The sequence below is a fragment of the Brachionichthys hirsutus genome, chromosome 16 (genome assembly GCF_040956055.1).
Source record: "Brachionichthys hirsutus isolate HB-005 chromosome 16, CSIRO-AGI_Bhir_v1, whole genome shotgun sequence".
Taxonomy (NCBI): domain Eukaryota; kingdom Metazoa; phylum Chordata; class Actinopteri; order Lophiiformes; family Brachionichthyidae; genus Brachionichthys; species Brachionichthys hirsutus.
In genome coordinates, this window is record NC_090912.1 from 405,829 (window position 1) to 420,828 (window position 15,000).

Below are 15,000 nucleotides of genomic sequence, written 5' to 3' on the forward strand. Positions count from 1 at the left end.
CACATTAGTCTTTTGCTGCGTGTGGTTCAGCTGAGTAGCAGCGCAGTCTGGCAGCTAACGTGCTAGCGCTAGCTTAAACCACATCAGCCCAGAGGCGCCGCTGGACCGGGTTGACTGTTAGCTTAAACCCCGTCCCAGCCCAGAGGAGCCGCTGGATCGGGTTGACTGTTAGCTTAACCCCCGCCCCAGCCCAGAGGAGCCGCTGTACCGGGTTGACTGTTAGCTTAAACCCCGCCCAGCCCAGAGGCGCCGCTGGACCGGGTTGACTGTTAGCTTAAACCCCGTCCCAGCCCAGAGGAGCCGCTGGACCGGGTTGACTGTTAGCTTAAACCCCCGTCCCAGCCCAGAGGAGCCGCTGGATCGGGTTGACTGTTAGCTTAAACCCCGCCCCAGCCCAGAGGAGCCGCTGTACCGGGTTGACTGTTAGCTTAACCCCCGCCCCAGCCCAGAGGAGCCGCTGTACCGGGTTGACTGTTAGCTTAACCCCCGCCCCAGCCCAGAGGCAGGGGCGGTGTTTGACTGTTTGTTCTGTCCGCAGCGTGTTGTCTGAACTCGAGGTGCTGCAGTCCATCTATCTGGATGAGCTGCAGGTCAACAGCAGAGACGACGGGTGAGTGTTAGCATGTCATTAGCTCTAAGCTCGACTGTCCAGGTCCGGTTCTCCGAGTCCAGCTGGACCTGAGAGCCCCCGTTAATTCTGTTAGCCCGTATCCAAGGACAAACGTATTAGTATATCTTAAATCAATCTGTGAAATGTTAGAAGCTTCTTAAAAAACCTTGTCTCCTCTTTGATCTCGTCAGCAGCTGGGGGGTGAGCCTGGTCCTCTACCCGTCCACAGCGGAGGATTCTCTGTCCCAGTTTGTCCGACTCACCCTCACCATGACTCTGGATCAGCAGGTAAACGCTCCACGACCCCGACCGGGCCGAAGCTCCCGGACGCTGCTCATGTTGGACCCGTCTCTGTTTTAGTATCCATCGTCTGCTCCGGCCATCTCCATCCACAACCCGCGAGGTCTGTCCGATGACAAGCTCCGCAGGTAAGCGGCTGGACGTGATCAATCACCAGGGTCACGACGGCAGCCTCTCACCATCATGTCTCCTTTCAGCGTCCAGAAGTGTCTTCAGCTGGAGGCTCAGGCCCGTCTGGGCTCGCCGGCGCTGTATCAGCTCATTGAGGTCTTTACCCAAAGCATTTAATACAATCTGTGATTGCAAGTAAAGGAGTAGTTCGCCCAGAAGCATTCCACCGCCAGTCCGGGGGGGTTCTGGTGTTCTCCTAAGAACCTCTTCGCCCTTTCATTCCTAAACGTTCTCCTGTTTCCTTCACCCAGAAAGCCAAAGAGATCTTGACCGACAGCAACGTTCCTCACGGGAACTGTGTCATCTGCCTGCACGGCTTTCAGGTAGGCGGTTCTGATGGCTCCAGAAGCCCGGTTGGAGCCCGGTTGATTGTTGTCGTCGGTGTCCTCAGGAGGACGAGGTGTTCACCAAGACGAGCTGCTACCACTACTTCCACTGCCACTGCCTCGGCCGCTACGTCAGCCACTCCGAGAGCGAGCTCCGGCAGAGGGAGAGGGAGCTGGAGGAGGACAAAACCAGAGCCGGCGCCGCCCCCCAGGTGAGCCCGCGGCCCACAGCGCTCGCCGCGTCCTTCCGCCAGCTGTTGACTCCCGACTCCTCACAGGAGCTGACCGTGGTGTGTCCGGTGTGCAGAGAACCGCTGACGTACGACGTGGATCAGCTCCTGTCCTCCCCCGCCCCCCAGCTGCCGGAGGTAAAGCCACAGCCCAGCGATGGGGGGGGGGGGGTCGGTTCTGAATCTCCACGCCGGCCTCATCTTAAGCATCTTTGTGCCTCCCAGCTCGACGAAGCGGCCATCGCTTCCGGTTTCCGACTGAAGTGGCTGAAACTCCAGAAGGTGATGGAAAGACAGAGGTCTAAAGGGGGGGTCATCGACCCGGACGAGGAGTCCAAGCGTTTCCTCATTCACATCAACCAGGTGGGGCCGGGGCCGGCGCCGGCGCCGCGCAGACGTCGTTGGCACTGAATGAGTTAACGGTCTTTGATTCCACAGACTCCATCTGCGGCTGAAAATGGAAACCCGGATGTCGACGCCGCTCCCCCGCCGTCCTCCCCTCATCCTCCCGCTGGTGGAACCGGCGTGGGACCGTCCCGCTGCAGGGGCGGTCAGAGCCAGAGGCACCAGAACCCCGGGCTGGGGCAGAGAAGAGGGGGCAGGTCCAGAGCCCAGCAGAGAGCTGCCCCCGTCGCTGAGCACATGGACAAACTGTCTCTGTCCTCAGAGCAGGCCGAAGGCCCGACAAAGGCCAAAGGTCAGGGTCACTTTGGACAGCGACCGGAGAGCCTGGCGTGTCCTGATCGCCCCCCGAGACAGGAAGCTCCGGAGCCTGAATGTCCCGAAGGCGCCACAGGCAATCATGGCCACCATGGAAGGAGGCGGGGCTCCCACAGACCCCTCCCACACCACAGGTCCACGCACTGCCACTGGGACAGGAGAGCCTCAAGAAGCCGCGGAGGACCCGGTAACCTGTACAGTAGAGGAGGGGGGCACCGGGGGAGGGGCTTCCAGCACAGCGTGCTGGAGAGGGAGGCGGGAAGAGAGGAGGTGCTATGACAAAGGGCAAGAGGAGGGCCAATGAACAAGTGTAGAACCCGCCCCTCCTCGCCGGCGCCGCCGTCATGGCTTCTGATGCCCCCCCGTGTCTCGGTGCAATATGAAGTGAACAAAGCAAATAAAACGTTCTTTGGACGCCAGCGTGTCGGTCTTTATTTGATCGTTGAGTACTTTAATATAAGGACAGAAACCAGTCAGGTTGCCAGGGCAACGCGAATAAATAACCCCGGACTAGTTTAGACGGTTACCGGGTCATCAACCAGCTTCACGTCGTTCCGTTCTATTTTAGCGGTTACAACAGGAAACAGGACGGACAGGTGAGTCCTGCTTCGGTAGGGGGGAGACTCCAGGTCGGAATAACTATTTGTGAGGAGGACTCTTCATCGCCCCCCCCCCCCCCCCCCCACCCGGGCCTCTACCTGATCCGGATCTCGAAGCACAGACAGTTGCAGGAGTCGCACGCTGGAGGCTGACAGGTACAGGCACAGTCCAAATGGGCGCACTGGGGGGGGCAAATCAAAGGGTCAGACCAGAACGACGTCACAGCAGCGGTAATATCAGCGAAGACACTCACGGGGGAAGAGGAGCCCGGTGCGCCCCAACAGGGGGGGGCCGTGCAGTCACACGGTGCGTCCCAACAGGGGGGGGCCGTGCAGTCACACGGTGCGTCCCAACAGGGGGGGGGCCGTGCAGTCACACGCTTCTGCCAACCTGAAGCACCGCTGGCTCAGAGACATGTCAGGACAACAGTCACAGCACTGGGGGGGGGCAGCGGTCCTTTGGCAGACAGAAAACAGGGGGGGGTCATTGATCAAAGTAGGACCCATAAACCGAACTGGCTGGACCAGCCGCACCAACCTTGATGCAGAACCGGATCCACAGCACAACCGCCAGGAGCAGCATGTAGAGAGATAGCGTTATCATTAGCACCGCTGGGAGGGGGATGGCGAGCCCCCAAACAGGCAACCCCTGAGGAAGGGAACCAACACGCTGTAAAAACACCCATTAGAGCCGGGGGGGGGGGGGAGCCCCCAAACAGGCAACCCTGAGGAAGGGAACCAACAAGCTGTAAAACCACCCATTAGAGCCGGGGGGGGAGCCCCCAAACAGGCAGCCCCTGAGGAAGGGAACCAACACGCTGTAAAACCACCCATTAGAGTCGGGGGGGGAGCCCCCAAACAGGCAACCCCTGAGGAAGGGAACCAACACGCTGTAAAACCACCCATTAGAGCCGGGGGGGGGGGAGCCCCAAACAGGCAACCCCTGAGGAAGGGAACCAACACGCTGTAAAACCACCCATTAGAGCCGGGGGGGGGGGAGCCCCCAAACAGGCAACCCCTGAGGAAGGGAACCAACACGCTGTAAAACCACCCATTAGAGTCGGGGGGGGGGGGAGCCCCCAAACAGGCAGCCCCTGAGGAAGGGAACCACTGAGCCCCCACAGGTTCCCTTCCTCGGGGTTGCCTGTTTGGGGTCCCCCCCCCCCCCCTGACTGAAGACGTGTTGCTTACTTGCATTCTGAGTTTCTGAGGAGCCTTTCGATCACATCCCGCCTGGAAAAGAGGCACAAAAACAAGCTAAAGCGTTTTTGTCTTGCGTTCGTTTCTGAGTGAATCGTGTGTATTTTGAGACTGACAAAATACAAAACTTTAAACTTTAAATTCCATCTCTATTTGTTATTTTCGTTTAATATCTCATCTTAAGCTAGCTCCGGCTCTCTCTCGGTTTGTTAGCCATTAGCACACCGACTCAAGGATCACCGTTTCCAGGGTTACGCGCATTCGTTTTATTGAACAAAGTGTACGAACTTTCCATGCGCTGTTGCTAAAGCTATGCTAACACGGAAAACAAAGCGAGCTAACGCGGCTAACGGCTCACCGCTGCCCGCCGTTCGGGACTTTAACGGATTCACCTCTTCTTGTGATAAATCCACGGCCGGTATAGTTCAAGCAAAATCAGTTTGAGTTTGATCGTTGATCTGGAAACGGACTACATTCGCTAAAAACGAACATCAGCTTCGTTGCCATGGATCCAGAAGGGTCCCTAGAAGGGACAAAAGAGGCAAACCGAAGGGCGATTCAGAAATGACCGCTGAAGCAAACACCTGTTCATCTGCAAAACTGACGTAATCAGGAGAACCCAGAGCGTTCCATGCGTGCTACTAAACTAAAACCCAAAATTAAAACGGGCTAACCCAGAAAGCACGCTTATCGGGAACACTAGCGGATTTAATTACCCGCCAATGGTTTAATTCTCATATCCGCTCGGGAGGTACGAGTCTCAACCTCTGAATGGCGACCTCTGCTGGGAGGACGCCGGAGAGCCTGGAGGGAACACCTTGCTTTCTGCTCCAAGGCGACACGCCGGCTGTCGAGCCCATCAAGATCGCTTTTTAACCAGATAAAGCGTCCCAGCCTGCTTCGGTGTCCGGCTCCGGGGTCGCCCTCTGGGGTCGCCCAGCAGGCGCGGCGCACAGACCGAGCTGCAGGGAACCCAGGGACTCACGCGTGACCCCCCCCCCCCCGTTCATGCTTACACCACTGCAACACGTATGGACACTCATCGTTTATTGAACACACCGAAGTACAAAACAAATGTTACAAGAAACTGCCCTTTTATTGTGGCACGAAACCCTAGAAAAAAAAATTAAAATGAAATAAACGAGGGGAGGAAGGAGGAAGTGTGTGGTAGGATCATCGCCACTCATCCCCGATGCTGTGTGGAGCTGCACTGGTGCGAGCCTGCCCTCTGGTGGTGTGGAGGGGTAGTGGTGTCACACAGTCCCATGTCAGAGGCAATTCACGCGTTACCCAATAAGATGGTGGGGCAGCAAGGGAGGGCGCAACAGCAGCACATAAGAGGAGAGGGAGGGGGCTCCAGCCTTCAGAGAGGGGGGGTTGCCATCTGCTTTTAGAAACCGTGGACCTTGAGCTGCTCCTCCTTGGCCATGCGAACCTACAAAGAGACACCGTTCAGTCCAAGCGACCCAGTAGCTCAGATCTGAAACTGGGGTGAACCAAACGGTGCGCTGCACTCCTTCAGGAGATTAAAGAAACTTACCTCCAAGATGAACTGGCAGATATTCTTACGCTGGTCTCCCTGGAGCTGAATCACTTCACCATACTCTGAGTGGTCAATCACTGTCCCATTGCACGCAAACTTCTATTAAAAAAGGGCACAAATAGAGAATATGAAGCAGAGCCAGACAGCGAGCACGGAAACACCTTCCATCCGGGCCCGGGCAGGTTCTACCTTCTTGAAAGCCTTGACGAGCTTCTTCTTGTCATAGTCGACAGCGAGGCCCTGGACGGTGGTGAGGGTCTTCCTGCCGTTCCGCTGCTGGATTCTTATGTGGATGTACTCTTCTGAGCCAACGGAGTGTTTATCATGACCCTTAATTGCATCAGCAAAGGGGTCTGAAGGAATAAAAAAAAGTTTAATATACTAAAATGTTATTCAGCAAAACCAGCCCCCGCAAAAGTGTCCACAACTGTCCCCATCCTGACGCCGCAATGTAGACAATCCGTTGATATTTAGCTACTTTCTGCACCCGCAGCACGTCACCGCCAGGTCGGCTTCTGTTTCTGGCGAGCTGCGCGGACGTGCGGCCTCGATTTACGGCTTAACAGCTTATTGCCGCGTCAGCTGCCCGTGGAGACCCGGACACTAAGAGCGGCCATTTCCACGGTGTGAAAAGTTCCGACCTACCGTGCCGTGGCTCCTACTCGTTACACGGTTTTGTTCTCAATGCTAACGCAGCTAAAGGAACTAGAGCATTAGCCAAGGGCAGGCCTGAGGCCTTACCCCTGACAAAAGGCCGCCGTCCCTTGAAATGCCCAAAACATTAAATTTGACCATAATCGATAAAATATCAAGTGACATTCCCATGGCAAAATGTGCGCTTCACTTAGCAGGCCTGGTACCGAGAAGATAAAAACACTGCTAAACACATTAAACGTCGACGGAAACCAGAAGCTTAAGATTAGCTTCGCTAACACTCGCCCCTCCCCCACCTCGTCAGATGAGCGGATTAAAACGACTCACCATAAGTATTTAGGTTCTGTATACCGGACATACGAGATATACGACGGTCCTCCTTCCCTTAATGAAATAAGTTCCTACGCGAGCGGCCGGCCGGCTAACTTTCACTTGTCACTGCAGCTGATCGATTTCGGGCTGCGAACGTTCCTCGAGTCTGCCTCTTCAAAATGGAGTCCGCTAGGCTGATGAAACTGAAAAACAAGCTTTTATAGCTCCTCCCCCAGACAACGCCACGGCGGTGATGACGCGTGCATGTTGCCACGCCCTATTGTTTCTCAACTTTACCGGAAAGGTGACGTCATGTTTCAATTGTAATCACAGCTGCAGGAAAATCACCAAAACTTCAGCGCTCGTTTCACCCGATCATTGATCAAACGTTCTGAAACGGGTCTGATCGTCGGGGCTCGGGTCTATTCGGGTTTATTCGGGTTTATTCGGGTCTATTCGGGTTTATTCGGGTTTATTTACTGCTTGGACATAGTATCACCTTAAACTGAATGTTGTCCCGGCTAGTAAATTGATTATCTAACAAAGCTAAAATCACTGACTTGCCACACCGTCAGACCCCCCCCCCCCACCCCCCAAAGCTGTTCAAGTCTGTCGATATGTTTATTACCATAAAGTTCCTCATTAGTTTAACCCTCAGTAGTTAATTCCTTGCAGCTGGTTACCCCGGTAACCGGTTTGACTAGATTAACTGGCGGTCTCTGGTCTCAGCCGTGTCTGCGTGCACGCTGCAAATAAAACGGGCCCAAGTCATGATAGACAAAACAGCAAAACCTTTATTGAAAGTCATTCGTCATCCATGAGCCAATGGGGCAAATATTTCATGGTACAACATGGCGAGGTGGCGTGGGAGCGCCCCCGAGGCAGCCGGGGGGCGTTCTGGACTCGTCCAGTCACGCAGCAGAGCAACACGCCACCTCAACAGCTAACCAGCAATAAACTGCTACACAACTGCGCCTAGTGCACAAACATACAAACAAAACAGGATTAGCATTTCTGATGATTTTATTACGTAATGTTTGTAGAATCATTTCAAATGAAAACAAATCATTTGAGGCGATACCCTGGACATTGTGACGACCTTGGAATGTGGCTGAAACAGATTTCTGAAGACAATTGACTCTGCAAATCAGTCGAAATGACACTGAACAGAAAGAAAAACTTTCTGGGGTCATGCTTTTATTTTGAGATATGAAGTAATTATCCCTCCGGAGAGTCGAGTTTCTGATCATTTGATTTAGACAGGCCGCAGGTTTTACTTTGCAGAGCGCACTAATAAGACGTGTCGTTTCGTCTTCGAGGACGTCTTCATGTCTCTGAACGAGAGACACGACGGAGCGCGTGCTGCGGCTCGCTGAGGCGGAGGCGGCGGAACCGAACCAAACGGACTTGGAAGCGATTATCATAAAGCTAGCAACAACAGGACGTCACGCCACTTCCAACATGATCGCTAAAACGTTAAAAATGCAGAAAGAACAGGATTGAAAAACCTTTTTGTGGCCAAATGAAAAATGAAAGACAAACATTAACCTTTTCACTGCTGAATGGCGGCGATCGCCGTCTGGGACTGGAAGAAGGGAAGCCACCTGAGGAGAGGCAAAGCAGCAAATCAGTGGTCAGAAATCATCTCAGCACGAAACCAGTTCTCTGTCAGACCCGGTTCCGTTTACGTTTCCAACTCCTCGGAGACCGGACTCACATTTAACGGACTCTGACCTCTTGGCAGCGCCGCTCTACGGGGATCTGCCGCCGTTCTCCGCTGCTGACTTGGGTTGGCTTTTAGATCTTGACCTGGACCCTCTTTTGGAGGCAGGGGTGCGGCTTCTGGACCTGGATCTAGATCTGGAACGGGACTGGGCCTTGGTCTTCTTGTTTTTGGGAGAGTGAGACTTGGATCGGGAGTAGGAGCGAGATCTGGATTTGCTGTGGCGGGACCGGCTCCGGGAACGAGAACGGCTCCTGCTGCGAGATCTGCTGCGGCGCCGGTCTCTCGGGCTGGGGGAGGAGCTGGACACATTCAGTGGGTTGAGTTCTGGACAGCGTACAGTGAACTACAGAACAGCAAACGGACCGAGCAGCTGTTCCAGTCCAGAACGACTGCAGCTGCTTGGACCGGTAACAGGAGAACATGTCTGACCCGGGGAGCAGCCGGGTCTCAGGATCCAACAGGATCCAACAGGATCCAACAGGATCCAACAGGACACCGTTTCACTCAACGGCTCTGAACACGCATCAATCCCGTTTCCAACGGAACGTCGGGTCGGTGACCGAACATCTGGGTTCTATCCCCGAGCTAGCATGTCTGCAGGCCCTGTGTGTGTGTGTGTGTGTGTGTGTGTGTGTGTGTGTGTGCACGTGTGGGTGCTCAAGGCCTACGTGTGTGTATCGAGTGAAAAAAAGTAATCATCCTCCTTCGTCTTCAGACCCAGACGGCTGTAGGAGACGACCCGGCCAGCGCTCCGGAGGACAGGAAGTCCCGCCCTGTTGGAGGAACCCTTCACCGCGCCCCTTCCTCTTTGAGCTCGCTGCTTTTCGAACCCGCCGCTCGTCTGAGTGACTCACGGTTCTGACGTCGGTACACGTAAAGGAAGAAGCAGCTCATAACGAACGCGGAGAACAGACGAGCTCGATGGAGAGCTGCACTAACAGGAAGTGACGTCTGCCATGTCAGGAACTGTTGGACGAGTCTGGATCGCAGAACCATGAACTGTTCTAAGGGGAACGTGTCCAGAGAACCAGAGATCGGGTTCACAGACATCCGAGCTGGACCCGAACATTTATTCTTACCTTCGGCTTCGGTGTCCGCTGTACCTCCTGGGGGGCCCCCCCCCTCCTCCTCCTCCTCCTCCTCCTCCTCCCCCCCCTCCGTCTCCTCCTCGTCGTCCTCCTCCGTAGTAGGAGTCAGGGGGTCTCCCGTAGCGGGCCATCTGGACGCGCAGCTCCCGCCCGTCGAGCAGCGCGCCGTCCATGGCGTCCATCGCGTCTTCGGCGTCCCGTTTGTCGAAGAACCGCACGAACGCGAACCCCCGGCTCTCCTTCGTGTAGCGGTCTCGGGGGATGTACACGTCCCCGACGCGGCCATACTTATCGAACACACGTCTCAGGGTCTCCGGGTTGGTCCGGTAGGTGAGGTTGTCCACTTTGAGGGACGTCATTCCATCCACGTCCGGTGGAGCTCGACCGTAACTCATGCCGATTGTTAGCCTTTGAGGCCTGCTAGCTTACCGCAGAGCTGTTTGAATCCGCGCTTCCGCTATAACGGAAAAGACGCCGGTAAAAACCGAACCGATTACCCTCGATCGTGTTGCCGTTCGGGCGACACTATCGGAAAATAAGCGACTTATTTCTGCACAACTTTCCCCGAGATGGCTTCGGCCGCCCAAAACCAGTGAAGTTCTTCTTCTGTCATCAAAATGGCGGCTGTAAAACAACTGCATGGCGCATTGCTGCCCCCTTCTGCACCGGAAAGGGAATTACACCAGAGCCCTCTTCTGTAATGTTCCGCGTTCCACCAGTTCCAGGTGGTTTCCAGGGTGTCGTTTGATGTTTATAATTGAGATTAGACATTGTAATAAACAACACACATGAAGTACTCAATTAAATACTCTTCTACTGCAGAAATTAGTCGCTTCTGTGTCGCGCTTCCTTTGATTTACTTAAACATAAAAAATACACGCAGATATTAAAGTATTATCTGTCATTTATGGAGGCATCGTTTAATATTTTTAATGTGTATTAAATCCTTTATTTCGTGAATTTTATTTTATTTTTGCCCGGAAATGGTTTCACTTTGCTATAGCTTTCTTGCTAACGGCAGCGTCTACATTAAAACGTGATATTGGACTTCTTTGCCTATTTTTATTTGTTCGAGAGAGAAAAAATAATTCTGGAATTAGTTCATGGGTTATTGAAAAACATTAAACGAGTCTTTAAAGTGAATAACACCGCGGGGAGCCTTCGTTTGAGAGCGTTTACGGCCTATCTGAGCGTCGCGGTGCTAATATGCTAAAATGACGCCGCAGTCAGCTGATTGTCACGTGACCGCCTGAGTTTCAGGAAGGTTCCTGTTTACCGGTTCAGAGAACAGACTGGAGAACCCGTTCGTGTTCAGTTAGTTAGTTAGTTAGTTAGTCAGTTAGTTCAAGAACAAAATGGCTAACTGAGCGTATCGTCCCGAAGGCCCGAAAGAAGCGAGCAGCTTCAGCGCCGCCGGTAAGTCCAGCGCGTCCTCCGGTCCTTCCGGTTCGGTGTCACCTCCGACCGGACACGTCGGAACACGTCTCCTGATAAACGGCGCAGAAGGGTGAAGATAAAGGCTTGTAACATCTGTTCTGTTGCTCTGTTTAAATAACGCAGAACATTTTGCTGAGGGTTCAAAAACGGTCTCCAAATGTATTATAAACGGAAAAACGATGGCGGCTCTTCCATACGGGGAAGCATGTAGTCCTGATCAAACAGCTGTTTCAATGAAGCGTCCTGATCTCCAGATGTGCTGCTCTATTTCTCCACCCTTCTCTTTCCAGATGTGCTGCTCTATTTCTCCACCCTTCTCTTTCCAGATGTGCTGCTCTATTTCTCCACCCTTCTCTTTCCAGATGTGCTGCTCTATTTCTCCACCCTTCTCTTTCCAGATGTGCTGCTCTATTTCTCCACCCTCTCTTTCCAGATGTGCTGCTCTATTTCTCCACCCTTCTCTTTCCAGATGTGCTGCCCCCCACAGTAGATTTGTTCCTCATCACGTCGTCACGGCGTTTACAACATGAGTCCCGATGGGAAGAGGTCGTTTAACATCGTCGTCCTCGGCTTCGGCTTCATGTTCATGTTCACTGCTTTTCAAACATGTGGCAATATAGAGGTATGTCCGGTCGGGCGACGCCCCCCCCCCCCCCGAGCAGACCTCCCGACGGGACGAACTGACTGTCCTCCACTTTCTCCATCCTCTCAGCAAACGGTCATCAAGAGCTTCAACAGCACCGAGTTCCACGGCAGCGGCTACTCCAGGTAACGGCGGCCGGACGTGGCTCCTCCCCCTAACCCTAACCCTAACCCTGACCCTGTCCGTCCTCTGTCCCCTGCAGCATGGCCATCATCTATGGCGTCTTCTCTGCATCGAACCTGATCGCCCCCTCGGTGGTGGCGCTGATCGGCCCGCAGCTGTCGATGTTCTTCAGTGGGCTCCTGTACAGGTAGGCCGTCTCTGCCCGTCTCCGCCCGTCTCTGCCCGTCCTCGTCGCCCGCGCCGCCCGAGCTCCAGCGCCTGATGTCTCCCGCGGTTCCTCCTGCAGCGGCTACATCGCCGTCTTCATTCACCCGTACACGTGGAGCTTCTACACCGGATCCGTGCTGGTGGGAATCGGAGCAGCGGGTAAAGACGCGGCGTCCGGCGCCGGCTTCTTCGCCCCGCCCCGTGGTCATGTTTGCCGCTCTGCGTTTCAGTCCTGTGGACGGCCCAGGGAAACGTGCTCGCCATCAACTCCAGCGACGTCACCATCGGGAGGAACAGCGGCATCTTCTGGTCGCTGCTGCAGTTCAGGTGAGACCCCCCCCATGAGTGGAGACGGCTTTCGTTTGGCGTTCGTCTTCATGTCCCTCGTCTCTCTGCAGCCTCCTCTTTGGAAACCTCTACATCTACTTTGCCTGGCATGGACATGTTCACATCACGGGTAGGAAGCTCCGCCTCCTGTTTTCGTTCTATTGGTAGAGCCGACTCCTGCCTGTGACTCGTGTCGCGTCTCGCAGACAAGGACCGCCGGACGGTCTTCATCTCTCTCACGGTCATCAGCCTGGTGGGTTGTTTCCTCTTCTTCCTGATCCGGAAGCCCCACCCCGATCGCGACGAGTCTGGGGGGGCGGAGTCGCAGCTGCAGGCCGAATCCACGGACAGCAGCTCCGGGTGAGTGTCGGCAGCGTTCCGCGAAGTCACGGACTTCCTCGAGGTCAGGTGTCCTAGAGGTCAGGTGTCCTCGAGGTCTGTCGCTGCTGGAGGCCGTGGTGCGTTCAGGAGGCGATTCCTGAGCTCTTCACGGGGCAGATGGGGGGGGGGGGGGGTGTTAGCGCTGTTGTTATGGCCCAGGACAGGAATCGGCGTCCCCCTTCAGCTCCTTTATTTGTCCCCTGACATCATGTAGATCTAAGTCCCCACAGAGATGTCCTGGAGATGCTTTTTTTAAAGACAGATGGTAGCCCCCCCCCCCCCCCCCCGGTGACCTTTAACTGTAAATGCTAGCCTTTGTTGCCTTCCCTGCGTTTCTCTTTGGAATTGCTGTCGCTACAGAAACCGTCCAATTTAGGGACGAGAAGGAAGACGAGCGCGGGACAGAAGGACTCTTGGATTTATGTCTGTGTCCTAATCTGTCCTGGTCTTTGCAGCGCTCCTCGCCCGAGCCTCCGCTCCCAGGCGCTGGACGCTTTCGGTATGTTCCTTTAATAACGACACCTTTTCGTTTCTACACATTTCTTTTGCCCGGCGACTTTCACCGTCTTTTCTTTCGCAGTCAGAGCCTGTAAAATGTTTGTCACCAAGGAGATGCTGCTGCTGAGCACCTCCATCGGATACACAGGTGCGGCTGCAGGTGGAGGTCAGCCGTGATGTGGGGGGGGGGGGCGGAGTCTGAACTGCTCTGTTTGCGCCCTCAGGCTTGGAGCTCACTTTTTACAGCGGGGTCTACGGGACGTGTATCGGCGCCATGACGCGGTTTGGCAAAGATGCAAAGAGTTTGATTGGCATCTCTGGCATTTGCCTCGGCCTCGGGGAGATCTTGGGTGAGTCCTCTGCAGGTCGTCACGTGACCGCGGAGCGAAGAGGAAGAGGAAGAGGAAGGTGAGGAGGGCTGTTGCTCACTTCCTTTGTCCTCTCTGCTCTGCCTGGAAAGGGGGGGGTGTGTTTGGGATGCTGAACAAGTGCAACCGCTACGGGAGGAACCCGGTGGTGCTGCTCGGGCTCGTCGCTCATTTCCTCGCCTTCTACCTGATCCTGCTCAACATCGCCGGCGACGCTCCGATGGCCCCGGAGGCGGGAACGGACCTGCAGTCCTACATCACACCCAGGTAGAAGCCAGAGGCCGGAAAGGACCGTCTCCTCCGCGGCGCGCTTCCTGACGTTGACCACTAGGGGGCGTTAATATGAAATGGTGTAAATGAGGTTTAATCCTGCTCTAATTTTCTTTTCTGAAGCATTCCTCTGATGATGTGTTTATTCAGCGTGTGCGTGTGTGCGTGCGTGTGTGCGTGCGTGTGCGTGCGTGTGCGTGTGTGTGCGTGTGTGTGCGTGTGCGTGTGTGTGTGCGTGTGTGTGCGTGTGCGTGTGCGTCTCAGTGTCGGGGTCGCGTTGTTCTGCAGCTTCCTGCTCGGTTTGGGAGACAGCTGCTTCAACACTCAGCTCCTCAGCATCATCGGCTTCATGTTCCGTGATAACAGCGCCCCGGCCTTCGCTGTGTTCAAGTTCATACAGGTGGGATAGAGACCTGTTGCTATGACAACAGCATCGGTTAAAACAGGGAAAGGAAACTGAGAACGACTTGGCGTCTCTCTCGTCCCTGCAGTCCATCATGGCCGCCGTGGCCTTCTTCTACAGTGACTACCTGCTGCTGCACTGGCAGCTCCTCATCCTGGTCCTGGTGGGCTTCCTGGGCTCGCTGACCTTCTTCATGGCCGAGTCGCTGGCCGTGTCCAGCAGACGAGACTCGGACTACGACAGCATCTGACCTGCTGAGGCTGCGGCGGCGCTTCAGGAGCCCGACATTCATCTCTACATTTATCCAATGGCGGGTGTGAGGAGGCGCCGTCACTCCTGGCCTCCTCCTGACGTTTTGCACATTAAATTAAGACTAATCGGATCACGTGACACGCTGGGCCGACTCCCCTGAGGCTAAGGCGTGTCTGGCTCCCCCTGCTGGAGGCAGGAAGATGACGTCTGAGCAGTGACGCTCACGCTGACGTGCAGATCCATCTGCTGGTGTTCTTCACGTCGCCAACGAAATCTCAGGAAAAGACGGAAGCCTGCAGACAACGAGACGCATCCGAGTGTAAAGGGACAGTCCGACCAAATCCTGAAAAGCAGCAAAAAGGGAACCAACATTTCATTTTTGGTTTTTCTCCTACGATAAGTTAATTATCGATTTTGTTGTTTTGTGAATTTGCATTCCAGGAAACGTCTGTTGAGCTGCAGGTTATTGTGTCCGAAGATAAAAAGCGATTTCCTTTCATGCAATGATGTGGTGGCGAGAGGAGACTAACATCATCCAGTTTAAACCCATCATTAGGGTTAGGCTTTAAACCGGCTTTAAACCGGCTTTAAACTGGCTTTAAACTGGCTTTA

The 15,000-nt window shown here is 54.7% G+C and overlaps 5 protein-coding genes across 8 annotated transcripts in view; 2 read left to right on the plus strand and 3 right to left on the minus strand.

The window, feature by feature from the left end:
- The window catches only part of anapc2 (anaphase promoting complex subunit 2), a 2,556-nt gene extending 2,472 nt beyond the window's left edge, over nucleotides 1–84 (minus strand). Inside the window, exon 1 of the mRNA XM_068749694.1 lies at nucleotides 60–84. Within this exon, the coding sequence (XP_068605795.1) occupies nucleotides 60–84 (25 nt within the window). The remainder of the gene's footprint in view (nucleotides 1–59) is intronic.
- A 446-nt stretch (nucleotides 85–530) lies between these two features.
- Nucleotides 531–2,769, plus strand: rnf25 (ring finger protein 25; the record flags this gene model as incomplete). Its single annotated transcript, XM_068749695.1, has 9 exons — nucleotides 531–610; nucleotides 802–898; nucleotides 971–1,038; nucleotides 1,108–1,177; nucleotides 1,333–1,404; nucleotides 1,473–1,619; nucleotides 1,686–1,775; nucleotides 1,863–2,000; nucleotides 2,076–2,769. Coding segments are annotated over 9 exons (1,323 nt in total), but the record flags the coding sequence as incomplete, so codon positions are not given.
- Nucleotides 2,770–5,186: 2,417 nt separating this feature from the next.
- On the minus strand, nucleotides 5,187–6,867 carry eif1 (eukaryotic translation initiation factor 1). Its single transcript, XM_068749448.1, has 4 exons — nucleotides 6,681–6,867; nucleotides 5,889–6,052; nucleotides 5,697–5,798; nucleotides 5,187–5,591 (listed from the first exon to the last, which is right to left on the minus strand). The coding sequence occupies exons 1-4, from the start codon at nucleotides 6,709–6,711 to the stop codon at nucleotides 5,547–5,549; spliced, it is 342 nt and encodes a 113-aa protein (XP_068605549.1). The 5' UTR covers nucleotides 6,712–6,867; the 3' UTR covers nucleotides 5,187–5,546.
- Nucleotides 6,868–7,441: 574 nt separating this feature from the next.
- On the minus strand, nucleotides 7,442–10,261 carry srsf2b (serine and arginine rich splicing factor 2b). Of its 4 annotated transcripts, none has more exons than XR_011105845.1 (4): nucleotides 9,471–10,261; nucleotides 8,400–8,690; nucleotides 8,214–8,269; nucleotides 7,442–7,640 (listed from the first exon to the last, which is right to left on the minus strand). XR_011105845.1 is itself a non-coding variant. In XM_068749433.1 (3 exons), exons 1-2 carry the CDS (start codon nucleotides 9,872–9,874, stop codon nucleotides 8,417–8,419), a joined length of 678 nt encoding a protein of 225 aa, XP_068605534.1. In that variant the 5' UTR covers nucleotides 9,875–10,261; the 3' UTR covers nucleotides 7,442–8,269; nucleotides 8,400–8,416. The 4 variants fall into 4 exon arrangements, 2 of the variants coding, with proteins under 2 accessions (XP_068605534.1, XP_068605533.1); XR_011105846.1 differs by having other exon boundaries at nucleotides 8,383–8,690; XM_068749433.1 differs by having other exon boundaries at nucleotides 7,442–8,269.
- Nucleotides 10,262–10,764: 503 nt separating this feature from the next.
- mfsd11 (major facilitator superfamily domain containing 11) overlaps nucleotides 10,765–15,000 on the plus strand; it is a 4,385-nt gene continuing 149 nt past the window's right edge. The window contains exons 1-14 of the mRNA XM_068749406.1: nucleotides 10,765–10,895; nucleotides 11,386–11,538; nucleotides 11,629–11,684; nucleotides 11,762–11,869; nucleotides 11,969–12,048; nucleotides 12,120–12,216; nucleotides 12,288–12,346; nucleotides 12,423–12,576; nucleotides 13,053–13,096; nucleotides 13,178–13,243; nucleotides 13,320–13,445; nucleotides 13,556–13,730; nucleotides 13,998–14,133; nucleotides 14,225–15,000. The exon at nucleotides 14,225–15,000 is cut by the window's right edge and continues 149 nt beyond it. Coding sequence (XP_068605507.1) covers nucleotides 11,443–11,538; nucleotides 11,629–11,684; nucleotides 11,762–11,869; nucleotides 11,969–12,048; nucleotides 12,120–12,216; nucleotides 12,288–12,346; nucleotides 12,423–12,576; nucleotides 13,053–13,096; nucleotides 13,178–13,243; nucleotides 13,320–13,445; nucleotides 13,556–13,730; nucleotides 13,998–14,133; nucleotides 14,225–14,386 — 1,359 coding nt within the window. The 5' untranslated portion in view covers nucleotides 10,765–10,895; nucleotides 11,386–11,442 and the 3' untranslated portion in view covers nucleotides 14,387–15,000. The remainder of the gene's footprint in view (nucleotides 10,896–11,385; nucleotides 11,539–11,628; nucleotides 11,685–11,761; nucleotides 11,870–11,968; nucleotides 12,049–12,119; nucleotides 12,217–12,287; nucleotides 12,347–12,422; nucleotides 12,577–13,052; nucleotides 13,097–13,177; nucleotides 13,244–13,319; nucleotides 13,446–13,555; nucleotides 13,731–13,997; nucleotides 14,134–14,224) is intronic.

Coding starts and splice junctions, on each gene's coding strand:
- eif1 (XM_068749448.1), bottom strand. CDS start 6,711: ATGTCCGGTATACAGAACCTAAATACTTATG. Junction 6,053..6,680: donor ACAGAACCTAAATACTTATG/GTGAGTCGTTTT, acceptor TTATTCCTTCAG/ACCCCTTTGCTGATGCAATT. Junction 5,799..5,888: donor TCGTCAAGGCTTTCAAGAAG/GTAGAACCTGCC, acceptor CTTTTTTAATAG/AAGTTTGCGTGCAATGGGAC.
- srsf2b (XM_068749433.1), bottom strand. CDS start 9,874: ATGAGTTACGGTCGAGCTCCACCGGACGTGGATGGAATGACGTCCCTC. Junction 8,691..9,470: donor AGCGGACACCGAAGCCGAAG/GTAAGAATAAAT, acceptor GAATGTGTCCAG/CTCCTCCCCCAGCCCGAGAG.